At 34.8% G+C, this 13,875-nt stretch overlaps 1 protein-coding gene across 6 annotated transcripts in view; it reads left to right on the top strand.

The window, feature by feature from the left end:
* Window positions 1-13,875, top strand: part of LOC109682068 (heparan sulfate 2-O-sulfotransferase 1) — a 169,333-nt gene that overhangs the window by 121,747 nt on the left and 33,711 nt on the right. For all 6 annotated transcript variants that reach the window (XM_074079511.1, XM_074079509.1, XM_074079513.1 and 3 more), the window contains one exon: window positions 7,804-8,042. In XM_074079511.1, coding sequence (XP_073935612.1) covers window positions 7,804-8,042 — 239 coding nt within the window. The remainder of the gene's footprint in view (window positions 1-7,803; window positions 8,043-13,875) is intronic.

Below are 13,875 nucleotides of genomic sequence, written 5' to 3'. Positions count from 1 at the left end.
GCAAAGGCAATGGTGGTACCAAACTGTATTGTAGTTATTTTTATTCTTTATTGACTGCTTCTCACAGTCCCTCCCCTTCAAAAGCCATTTCTATTTAAGAATGTCCTTCATAAACCAATAAAGGAAATTAACTTTATTAAATCTTGACAGTTTAGTATAGGTCTTTATAGTCTCTCACAGAATGGAAAATATATCAGGTACTTCTGTATGTCAAAGTTTGGTGGTTGTCGTGAGATTAAGTCTTTGTGTGATTGAGTTGCAAGCTCATCAAGTCACTTTTTTCATAGAATGCTACTTTTAACTTGAAAAAACAACCATATGTTCTATGTTTATTCAGACTTTTAGGTAGTTGGCAGCTATTTTCTCAAAAAATGAACAAGGGCAGCTGTGTCCAAAATACCCACAACTTTTAAAGAAGGAAGGATTTATTTTGGCTCATGGTTTCAGAGGGTTCAGTCCATGATTGCTTGGCTCTGTTGGTTTCTGGGCCCGTAGTGAGGCAGAACATCGTAGAGGTGACAACATGTGAGGATGAAGCTCCTCACGTCATGGCCGACAGGAAGCAGAGAAAGAGAATACAGGAAGAGGCCAGGGCAAGACACAGCCCCCATGTACTCACACCACGCCACTTACCTGTTGTAACCAGGTACCACCTTCTAAAGTTTTCACCACTTCCCAAAATAGCTCCACCAGCTGGGGCCAGTGTTCAACACAGCCTGTGGGGGACATTTCATATTCATTCATAGCATGAACTTATTACTTTAAGGAAAATAACTCACAGTGCTAGTTGCCAGTTACAGTATTTGAAACGGTCTTGTATTTGTCACCATGAGTATAACAACTTCCCAATGAAATTGGTGGTGATACAGTAAATGGGATTTTTTTAATTATATAGTTACATGTATTAACATTTGGATCTGCATAACTCCACAAACCCAGTATTTTTACACTGTCAGGTCACAGTGTAAACTCAGTATAACAGTGTATATTCATTAATATGATAAGCAATGTGTATTCATTACTGTGGTTTTATATCACATTATAACCAACCTTTAAGAAGTAAACACATGTTGAATTTTAGAGTAATGTCAAAAAGAATATTCCTAATTATCTGAAAGGCTATTAAAATGCTTCTTTTGTCTGATTTTCTTCATAGACTTCAACCCAAATAATAAATGGTAATATTATTATTGAATGGAGAAGCTTATATGAGAATCTAGTTGTTTACTATCAAGCCACACATTTAAATAGATTTGCAAAAATGTAATGTTACTAAATTTTTTTGTTTTGGTAAAATTTTTTCACAAAAACTTGTCATTTGTGGTAACATTGTTATTTTTAAATGAGTTAATAAATATCTTACATGTCTCAGTTTTAATTTCTAATATAGATGTAATCCATATAAACAAAAGTCCCTTGGAAGTCTTAGTAATTTTTAAGCATATAATGAAGTTCTGAGACTGGTAAGTTTAAGAACTGTTGGTTTATAAGATAGGTTTGTAGGACATTGTTCATATTTCTACTGTCTGCCTTACATTTTACCTTGCTCACGTCCTTACCCCTCCTCCCATATTCTAAGCTTATTGAGAACCACTTTTAGGACCTAAGTACACCATTCAGAGTCAGGCCCAAGGGCTTTGCTCATGCTTTCCCTATGCCTAGAATGCTTCCTTTGGTGAGTGGCGGGGAGGGGGAGTGCAGCAGCAGGGATCTACTCTGAAAGTACTTTTTCTTTACAGTAATCTCCTGTGAATCCTTTTGTAACCCATCCTAATTTTGGAATCTTACATATACTTTTTTTTAAAGAGTTGGGTCTTCCTATGTTGCCTAGGCTGACCTTATCTCCTGGGCTCAAGCGATCCTGTCAGCCCCAGCCTCCTATCTGCTGGAACTACAGGTGCATGCCACCACACCCAGCTTGTATGTAATACTATAACACTGAATCTTCCAAGAGTAGGTTTATCTCCATAATCTGGTGCAGTACAAATTAATAGCTTTATTGAATTTATTTAGTGGTTATGTACCCCAGATGTTCCCTGATTTTAGCCCTCATCAGTGCAAACGTCCTTTCTGTATCATTCTTTGGCAGGCCCCATGCAGCCTTTTATGTATCTCCAGAGATTAATAGTTTACCACCCTGTAAACCATGTATGTGTTTACTAACTATATGAAAGTTCATTCTCTTTTGAGCCACAGTCTCCCGTGTTTTCTGAAATAATACTATGGATAGGATGCTTCCTCTTTTTCATATTAACTTTTCAAATATTTCAAGATAGTTTTAGTCCTTCTGTGGGTTTCCTAAACTGTTCTTTGTGTGACATGATCCATCCAGCTCATTCTCATTATAGAGGTACTCTAGCTGAAATGATACATAATATTCCTGCGTGCTTGAATACAAATTTCTTAGAAACTGTTCCTTCCTGTGATTTAAGATGGCAATTACTGTGTTCTAGTTAGGAATGTAAGCTTTGGTGTCAGATGAAAGTTTGAATTCTGACTTTGTTCCTAGCAGGTGTTAATTAATCTCCCTGAGTTTACTTTATACAGTATCTTCATAAACAGGACTGTTGTAATAATTAAATGAACTAATTTACATTTAAACATGTAACATTGTTCCTGGTCCATAGTAAAAATAGGAGCAGAAGCTATTCTGATAATTGCGCTAATTAGCCTAGCCTGAAGTTCCTATAGATTTTTTTGAAGCTGTTTAATTACATTGCTGTTGTTAAGTAATTTGTTACTTCATCAACTTTGCCACTACCCAGGCTTTCATGCTTCCCCCACTAGCTATCTCCATATTTTGAAAGCCAGCCCCATCCTTTGAAGGGTCAATATATACAGTGTGTTTTCCAGAAACTTTTCCTTCAGTTCTTGTGTTTGGAAGTATTTTTTTTCTAAGGGCATTTGTTAGAATGGCAGTAACTCAATTTTGTACAACATGGAAATTGAAAATAGGTACAGTTCACTTGAGAAGTTTATATAAAAAGGTGACAGATGATTTAAGATAGAATGTCTTAGTAAAGCTTAAGAAAAAGAAACAGATTAGTTGGACTCCCCATTTTGAATCAGAGTATTCATTTCAAGTGATTGAAATGTAAAAAGAATGAAGCTTAAAGTCAGCACCTGTGATGTTTAACTATAGTGTTTTACATTTTAAAGATACATACCTGGCACAGGCATTATTGACAGGTAAAAGTAAGAGGTCAAGGTAAATGGTCATTGGTGTATATAAAGAATCTTTTACTAGAAATGCTATGCTTTTGAATGGCAAATCCAAAAGGATGGTGGCAAATCTAACCCTGATCTTGCACCTCTGTTGTGTTAGACACAATAAAATTTTGTTTTCAAGGGTCTTAGAGGGCTTTGTTTTGCATCTCTCTCTTCTTATGTGTTCCCATGGGTTTTTTTTTTTTTTTAGACTACTTCAATTTATATTTTATTTATTTGTTTGCAGAACTTCAGTCTAAGTTCTTTTTTTTCCCCCCATGGGTTTTTTTTTAATTATACTTTTATTTATCTAGAGTGTTTTTGTAAAGCTTCTTTCATTGAATGTTTCATTTTATAAATATTGTGTATCAGTTTACTGATATCATTTTACAAAGTGAAGTGTAGAAAACTTACTTACCTCCATTTATAGCCCTTTATTCTCTATTTACAGTGTAATTGTCTTAAGTATTTGCTTTGCATTATCTGTCAAACATACTTTGAAAAACTCCAGGGAAGTATAAAAATTCATTGCATTGTTTTTTTCTTTAGCCAATCTTATAGGGTAGTTCTGGTGACAGTTTTTAAATTTTTTCTTTCATATGAGTTACTTTCCCCTTTGTTATTGAAAATTATTGTCTGTGGGTATAGAATTATTTTATTTCAGCACTTGGAAAACATTGTGCCACTTCTTCTAACTCCATGCTTGCTAATGAGAAATGTTTGGTAGCTCCAGTTTTCATCTATATGTAAGGCTTCATTTTCTCTAGCAACTTTCAAGATTTTTTTTGTTTCTAGAAACTTAATTATGATGTGTCTTCACCTAGATGACTGTCTTTTGGTTTTATCATTCAAAGTTCATTCAGCTTCTTGAATCATTACGACTGTGTCTCTTTCCAAATGTGTAGTTTTCATAATTCCTTTGAGTAATTTTTAGCCCTGTCTTCTTTCTTCTCTCCTTCTAAGACTCAATGACACTAATTTTAGATCTTCAATTACAGCTCACATTTCCCTAAGGCTTTTTTTGTTGCTGTTTTGTTGTTTTCATTTTCCCAGCTTATTTTCCTACTGCTATTCAGATTGAGTGTTTCTTTTACTCTTCTAGTTCACTAAACTTTTCTCTATCGTTTCCATTATGCTATTGAACACATCCACTGAACTTTTTTTATTTGAACTATTATAATTTTGAGTTTTAAAATTTTCCATTGGATTCTTTACATGATTCTATTCCCCCAAGCCCCCAGACACTGCTGTGGTTTGAACTCAGGACTTCACTTTTGCTAGTCAGGTGCTCTACCACTTGAGCCTTTCCACCATCCCCTTTTATGTGCTGGGTGTTTTTAAGATAGGATCTTGTGAACCGTTTGCCCGGGCTGGTCTTGAACCATGATCCTCCTGATCTCTGCCTTCTGAATAGCTAGGATTGCAGGCATGAGCCACTGGCGTTTGGCTATATATTCTTTTTTTTTAACTGAGACTGTATTTGATGAGGCTTTCTACTTTTTCATTTGGCTCAAGCATGTTCATAATTTCTTAAATGGTGTTTTTATTATAGCTTCTTTAAATCTTTCTTTGGGTTTTATATGTTTGTTTTTTGGTGGTTATAGGGAATTGAATTCAGGACCTCGAGCTTGCTGGACGAGCACTCTACCCATTGAGACATGCCCTCAGCCTTGCTTTAAATCTTTAATAATTTTTGACTAAAATGTCATAATGATGTTGTCTTTTTTGATTATCTTTATTTATTGAATTCAAGATCTTCCTGGTTCTTAGTATAATAAGCAGTATTTTATTGAAACTCAAACATTTTTGTATTACATATGAGTCTGTTATTTAAATCTTCTGTTCAGTTGGCTTTTTCTGATACTACTCTAGCAAGGAAGAGGCGGTACTGTTTTGTTACTGCCACGTGGAGGTATAAGTCCTCCATCAACAGGTGGGTTCGGCCAGTTGTGGTAAAGAGGATGAGGCAGGAGTATCATGAATTTGAAACTAGCTTGAGCTTCCCTTTGAAGACACAGCTCAATTGGTAGAGCACCTGACTAGCATGCACAAAGCCCTGAGTTCAAGCTCCAGTACCACGAAAAGAACAACAAACAATATAATGTAATGGCTGTAGGTGTATTCTTTAAGAAGTCACTGTCAACTTTTTTAATAGACTGATCCACATAACCATAACTTACAAGTATCTCCTATTGACTCTCTATAAACCACAAAAGAAAGCATTTACTATCAGAGACCATCCCTTAACCTTGCATATAGAAAAAATTTATTTTGTCATTCCCCATAGTGATTAGTTCAGGGAGAATGATTTGGGTAACAGTATCAGAAGAACAGTATTACAGCTTTTCTTTATCATGTCTTTTATGGATAAAATGGGTACCAATTTATGAGGTAACATATAAAATCTGTTTTACTTTCCAAATGGTTGGTTTCAAAAGAAAAAAAAAACTAGTGAGAGTAATAAATTCAGCGTTGTTGACTGTAAGTGAATTTTTGAATATTAATTCCACACATATCTGGACTCCAGGAAATCTCTCACACTTTTGTGAGCAATTGAATGTCAACAACACTGCTATAGGTCCTCTAGTTGTGGACATAACAATATCGTAAATGTTTTAAAGTGTGATAACAGTTTGAGATTTTACGGCATTGTTGAACAAAATAATGTTTATAGATTCTCAATAAATTTTTGTTGAACTTAATCTAAGACAACTTCCAAAGCATGTGTGATGCTCATAGCATCTATATCAGCATTATCCATAAGTTTATATTTAAAGTAGTGTTGATTTGAAGAATATTATGGTAGACACTTCTTAAAAGGCTCTCATGGCACCTTTCTCTGACTGTTTCTTCTGAGCCTTTTTTATGGATTGTCTTATTCTACCTGCCTTTTAAATATTGATATTTCCTAAGTCTATCCTGAGGTCCCCATGCTGTATATTCTGTATTATGTAAGTGGCTTCATCCATCCTCATGGTTTATACCCAGTTGTCTTCTGCTAGAACCTTCGTTTTCAGCTCTAGACCTATGCATAGCATCTCCTGGATTTTCCAAGCAGTTCAGTGGTGTGTTTAGCATTAAGCTCATTATTTTTCCCTATTCCTATCTTCCTACCAAAAAAAGAAAGAGTGTGTGTGTGTGTAGAGAGATACCTATATGTGTGTGTGTGTGTGTGTGTGTATATATATATATATATATATATATATATATATATAGGTATCTATATATATATACATACCCACACATATATACATATACCATATGTGCTCTTCCGCTATTTTAGAAAGCACACTGCTAGTAAGTAGCAGCCCAGAACTTTTAATTCAAGTCTTTTGCATTTGAATCTTCAGCGCAACATGGTGACCGAATCTGCTGAACCAGAATTTTAAGATGTGTGCTCCAACAATATTTGAAGCCTAAATTTGAAATTATGTTACATTGCTGTTTCTTATCACTTTATTAAATTGCCAGCTATATAGGAGGGAGACACAAATAACCACACATATAATGTAAAAATCACAATTAGGATAAATAAAACAAACATGACAAACTAGTTGAGGAGATCAGAAAATGGTTTCCTGGGAAGTGGTAATGGAATTCAAATGCAAAGATTAAGGAGCTAGCAGGATTGAGTTAAGGGGAGAACAGAAGAGTGTTAAAGGCAGGTAAGACATCTTATACAAAGATAAGGTGATTTAGTACACACCATGTGTGAACAACTGTCCTTGTCTACAGTAACTTATAATCTTTTTAAAGATATCTTCCCCCTCATTTCCTTCTTCGTTGTCCTTCTTCTATTTCTTGCTTCCTTATTCTAACAAAATTTTGAAAGTGAAGTTTACATTAAATAGAAAGTAAAATGTAACTGGTTTTGGAACCACATAGTTGCCAGTGATTGGGATTAGAGGAACAAGGCATTTTAAGGAATGAACACAGCCAGGGTTTATATATCATGCAACACCCAAAAAAGAAACTGTTTGGAGTTGGTGGTATTTCTGATCTTGTTACCTAAAGTCATATTAGCATTTGTAATTGTTGCCCTCATAAATTTTGATGAATCAGGGAGTGACTAAATCCTAAGTTATAAATTTTAAAATTCTTGCTATATTATAGGTAATTTCTTTTCTTAATGCATTTTTACTGAGAAGTTTAGCATTCCATACAATCTGTCTTTCTTTGTATGCTTGAGAATTAATTCAGGTTGCAAAATTCTGTTAGAACATAAAGTGACTTTGGAACTGCTCTAAAGTATTCTCTGGTCTCTGCTGTTCTCAACTTGATGACTGTTTAGTCTGTTCTTGATATGCATTCTGTACTATCCTTTTTAAAAGTAATCCTGAAACTTTGGTCCTCATAGCGGTTTTCAACTTCTCTTACACAGTTTTTGAATGTGCATGTTGTGTTCTGGGCTAAAACTGTTTTAGAATTAACTGATTTATCCTCTCAAAAACTCAATTTCACCCTATTTCCTATATGAGTTGGTCCGTTGCTTTTGTTTTTCATTTTCTTTAGTTTGTTTTTCTCTTTTCTTATCACAGTCCAGATTTCATTGTTCATAACTTCCTTATAGTTTCATAGTTGTCTTTTTCTTTGCAGAAAGAGCAATTGCAAGGCATGAAGTCCGAGAAATTGAACAACGACACACAATGGATGGACCTCGGCAAGACACAGCATTAGATGAAGAGGATGACATGGTGATCATTTATAACAGAGTTCCCAAAACTGCAAGCACCTCATTTACCAATATCGCCTATGACCTATGTGCAAAGAATAAATACCATGTTCTTCACATCAACACTACCAAAAACAATCCAGTGATGTCATTGCAAGATCAGGTAATTACCCTTTAAGGAATGCACACAGGTTTTGAGGTACATCTTCAAATTTCACATCTCCATGGGATAAAGTATTTGAAAGGAATATGTACACTGATCTCAACTAACTTTTGTATAGTCTTATAATCTTCATGGTTATAAGACTATGGTATTTTGTTGTATACAGTATACAAATATTTGTGAAGTAAACAAATTGAATTTTTGAAGAAAATGTAGGTGTTCTTCAATGTAGTACCATTTTTTAAATGTGAAATATTTTGTAAAGATGCCCTGTAACAAAAACTATTGTCTCAACACATGATAAAGAACTATTTATTGACTGCTGGTAGAGTGATTCAAGTGGTAGAGCACCTGCCTAGCAAGCGTGAAGCACTGTGTTCAACCCCCAGTACTGCAAAATAATACAATAATAATAATAATGATGCTAAGAACTACTTATTGAATACTTACACTCAATTTTGTGTCTAAGCTCCTGAATCTTATCTTCAATAATTTATGTAAATATTATCTGTAAACCTCTGGAGAATAGGGATTGTGGCTTATATCCTTAATAAAATCTTGCCTTTTAAATTGTCACAAAATTTTAGGTAAGCAGAAGGACAGATAACTGTATGAAATAGTTTTAAGTCGAGGAAATTATCTTTATGAATCTAGTTTATTCATCTCTTTATCAGCAGTAGCATACATTTCCCCCATACCTGAAGTTCTGACTATATTTATAAGTAAAGTTCTTTGTATAAATGTTGAAGAGGATGGGAATTTGACCCTCATAAAAATAAAATATTTTAAAACACTGTTTAGGATCAAATACCATAGCCTTATTAGAAAGGTATTTGGTATAATCCTAGTATAGGTATTTATATGTTTGAAAGCAGCTAAACTTTATTATTACAAAACTGACCATTTTCCCATTATTAAGCTTAGCTGTAATCCCTACACCGAAGCAAGAGAGTAGCATCAACACATGAGGTTAAGGCTGGCCTTCTTGCCAGACAGCTATTTGTAAATGCAAATGGCAAATGGTAAATGTGGCATATCATCTGCCCATATGGTTTTTGACTCTCTGCAGGATTCTCTTTTTTTTTTTTTTTCATAGAACCAAAAATATACATGTCAGCCAAACTAAATAATTCTGTAAAATAGAAGAAACATGAGCTTTTTTAGCTAAGTGGGTCATAAAAAGCTATTCATTATGCAATATTGTATATCTCAAGGGCAAACATCCTTAATAATGTTTTTTGTACAGTATGCAGTAGGTTTTAAATCTACTTGCACTATATCCGAAAAAGCAGTCTTTGGTTCAAAAGAATCATGTCTTAATGCTCACATAAGAATTTCAGATTTTCTCAGCAATATTTTTTAGAAAAATGTTAACTTATTTGTTCAGAGTTTGGTAGTGATTTTGTGTTCAGCATTACAAAATTTTCTGGCAGCTATATAATATCTGGCAATGACCTCAACCATTTATTTATGAACTATAAATCTGCAGAGGCTCACCAAAAATGACATTCATAGGCACCATGTAGTACATTTTCTTTGTTGCACTTGGATGAGATAAGGATTCTGTTTTTCTTTCAGTAGTTTGTTAGCCATATGTAGGACAGAAGAAGAAAAGAAGCATAAATGCTGTCTTAAAAGCAATTGGATTACATAATGACCAACACTTAAACATGTTTGTGTCAAGCAGAGTAGAGGAATAGTCTTAAACATTAGTTGACATATTTCCAAATGTCAGCTCGTAGTTCAAAACCTGGTCTTAATTAGGCATGACTTATATAACGTATGTTCTCTGATATACTTTATCTAATTTACTTATCCCTTGTTCTATGTAGAAGCAGTTTTCCAAAACAACATATTTACCTTTCCTCCTCATGACATATGAGATTGCATTTTTACTTCACTTTCAATCTAGGAAGCTTCATCTAAATGTAAACTTTTAAAATTGTACTATAATTACTTCACCATATTTTGTCAATATTCCCTGAACCATGTCTTATATATTATACTTCTAATATCATATTTTCATTGTTGCTAGTGCATTATTCTCAGCTGATTAAATAGGAATTAAATGACTTCTTCTCTAAGAAATAGCTTCTAATAAGTATCTAACTCAAGTGAGACTTGAAAGAAGAGATTTTTATTAAATTTGTTATCCAAAGCTTCCACTTAAAGTCCAATTTACTCATAGAAATACATGGGGATATAATAGGTGACTATACTCTATTCATAGTCTCACGGATTAACCTGCTTAATATCTGCCTTCACTGTATATACTATACTAGACACTGTGCCAAACAGTTTGCATGGCTAATTCTCTCAAAAATTTTAGAGGCAAAACTCAAATATTTTTAGTCTGGTATAAAACTGTTCAGTTTATTTATTGAGTATGTAATATACAGAGATTATACTGCATTCTTTGGGGGTGATACCAAAGAAAAAGTAAGGCCATTATCTTTCAAGGAGCTTATTTATATTTTATTTGAAACCCTAAAACAGATACAGGAACTATGAGTACAGTTAAAAGAAAACATTAGGTCAGATGCCTGTGGCTCATGCCTGTAATCCTAGCTACTCAGGGGGCAGAGATCAGAAGGATTGTGGTTCAAAGCCAGCCTGGGCAAATAGTGCATGAAACCCTATCTTGAAAAATATCCATCACAAAAAAAGGACCGATGGAGTGGCTCAGGGTGTAGGCCCTGAGTTCAAACCCCAGTACTGCAAAAAAGAAAAAAAAAACATCACTTTATGGTAATCTCACCAAAATGTAACCAAAATTGTTTCTTACTAAAATGTTTTGTATGGACCTAATCCTCAGGAAGCAGACAAATTCATGTTCTACAAAACAACTATGCTGGTCTTTTCTAGAGTATCAGTGTTAGGACAACCAAACACAGGGAAAAGGGAGCTTCTCCAGTCTGTAGGAGACTAAAGAGACATGGAAACCAAATGCAATGTATGGTCTATAATTGGATGTTTGATTTAAAAATGATAATGTCCTTGCTTATAGACAATACATGCTGAGGTATTTAAGAATGAAGTATGCATATCTGCTAATTACTTTTAAGTAGTTCAAAAAATTAGTATGTACATGCATATGTATGTGGACAGAGAGAGGGAAGTGGCAAAATGTTAGTGAATAGGTAAAGAATATATGAATGTAGACTGTACTATTCTTTCTACTTTCTGTAGTTTAGAATTTTTTTAATTTAAAGATTGGAGTAAAGGAAATGCTAAAACAAATAGATTAACACTTGAGAATATAAGGCATAGGAAACTAAGTAACTAGAATGAAGTGTATTAAGTCGTAAGAGTTATATTTTTGAGTTGGGCTCTACTTGGTTAATAAAAACGAATTAAACTGGGCACCAGTGGCTCACGCCTATAATTGTAGCTATTTGGTAGGATGAGATTGGGAGGTTCACATCTCAAGGCCAGCCAGGGCAATATGAACAGAGCAAGATTGACTGCAGGTATGGCTCAAGCAGTAGAGTACCTACTTTGCAAGTACAAAGTCCTGAGTTCAAACTCCAGTTCCACGATAGATAAATGGATAGACAGACAGACAGACAGGCAGGCAGGCAGGAACTGACAAGAGACAGGTAGTCAGCTCTTCTAGTTAAAGAGTTTGCTTTGTGAACATGAAAATATCTTTGCATTAGATAACATCTTGTCATTAAAGTAATTGGCAACATCTATTATGATGTTTTTTAAATCTTTTCTATCATGTGTTTAGGTCTGTGATCTTGTTTAACTCTTCTGTGTTAAAACGCTGAAAATATCTAAGATTTGCATTCTCTATAGGACAATATATGTGTGTATATATTAATATGTGTGTGTCTGTTTCTTCAGTTCACTCTCAAACTAACTTCTGGTGGTTTGCATTAGAGCCCATAGTTTGCTATGAGTTACAGAAACTTTTCAGAGCAATACTTCAGATGAATGCTGTCAGCCTATCATGTGTGTTAACCCCTGGTTATATTTGATTCGGAAGGACCAAAATAGAGCTTGATATTCTGAATTTTTAAAAACCTTCCACTTGATACCAAAACTGATGTTATTTGGCCCTTCAAGCACAGTTTGAACAGCAGTGACCTAGACCACAATTGTCAGTGGCAATCTGAAAAGACACATAATCTTCCCAAGATTTACTTATCTTTAAATACATATTCCTGCTTCCACTACGAAATCCAAATTCCTTACCTAGGCCAACAGTCCCTTTTTAATCTAGCAAGTCCATTGCTTCAACTTCTCAACCACTAGTCACACTAGCATTTTAGTTCATTAAATACCCAGCCTTTTTTGAAGCCTCTGTACTTATCATTTCCTCTTAGAATACACTTCTCCTGACTTCTCCCTCAGTCATTTTTGTGTTATCCATTTAATGTTTCAACTTAAATGGCATTTTCTTAGAAAAACCTTAACTGGTCATCTATATATAAAAAACCTCTTCCAGAGTATTGAAACAGTGTCACTTTTATTCATAATACTAATCAGCTTATAATGTTACTTTACACATTGTTTTTACTGCTGACTGTCTTTTCCTCTGTTATAATATGAGCTCTTTAAGAGCAGGCACCTTGTCTGTCTTGTTCACCACTGTATCTGTTGTGCTTGGAATAGTGGCTGAGACATAGTAGATACTCCATAAATTTATTGTTACATAAATGATGAATGAACAAACAAGCCAGTTTAGATTCTAATAGTATTTCTTCACTGAGCATGACACCATGATCATAATTACTGGCAGAGTGAACCACTCTTTTTGATGGTAATATGACGCCTCCTACTTCTTAGGTGATTTGGGACTCCCCCGCAACAACAAAAAAAAGTTGAACACCACCACTCTGAGCTTCAGTAATGATATCCTTTATTATTGTTGAACTTATATTTTTATCTAACTGCTACAGTTTTCCCTGTAGTATAGAAAACATCCTTTCTGGTTTAGTCTCATAAAAGTATCCATGGCTATCCAAAACATGTTTATGGGATGTGAGGGCGATCTGGCTGCGACATCTGTCACCCCATTGATCGCCAGGGTTGATTCGGCTGATCTGGCTGGCTAGGCGGGTGTCCCCTTCCTCCCTCACCGCTCCATGTGCGTCCCTCCCGAAGCTGCGCGCTCGGTCGAAGAGGACGACCATCCCCGATAGAGGAGGACCGTTCTTCGGTCAAGGGTATACGAGTAGCTGCGCTCCCCTGCTAGAACCTCCAAACAAGCTCTCAAAACATGTTTATGTTAAGCAAATGCATAAATTTGGTATATAGTAACCACTCAAGCAAATAGTAATATTCATTCAATAGATTACAAAGTTGGAATTTGGCCAGAATGTTCAGGATGACATTTGTACTTTTTTTTTTTTTAAAGTGGAAATAGTTTTTTTTGTTTTGTTTTGTGATCATAGTTGTGGCGTACATTTTTAATCTATTAAAAATGTAGGAGGCCTGTAGTGAGGTGGTGTTTTCTTACCCTTTGTCTTAAGCTACGGATTCCCTTCTGATTCAACAAGCGAAGGAGACACAGCACCACTACCAACACAGCTTGTGCATTCCCTAAGGTGCGTTCTGATTACTTGCTATCCTGACTCTGCTTGAGTTAGAAAACCTAACAAAATCACAGTTTAGGGTGTGCTCCAGGCTAACCATAAAAAACAGTATTGTCATGTACTATAATCTAACTGTCATCAAGATAGCCATCCTTGTATCTTGATAGCATATTTCAATCTGAGTATGAAAATTCTGCTTGAATAAAGTCACTGTGTTGGCTTTATTTCTTCTCCCTAAGCCAGAATTTTCAATTTCCTAAACTTTATTTGATATTATTAGGTTTTGTTTC

The sequence above is a fragment of the Castor canadensis genome, chromosome 7 (genome assembly GCF_047511655.1).
Source record: "Castor canadensis chromosome 7, mCasCan1.hap1v2, whole genome shotgun sequence".
Taxonomy (NCBI): domain Eukaryota; kingdom Metazoa; phylum Chordata; class Mammalia; order Rodentia; family Castoridae; genus Castor; species Castor canadensis.
The sequence above is the reverse complement of the archived record's forward strand: the minus strand, read 5'-3'. Positions and strand labels throughout refer to the sequence as shown.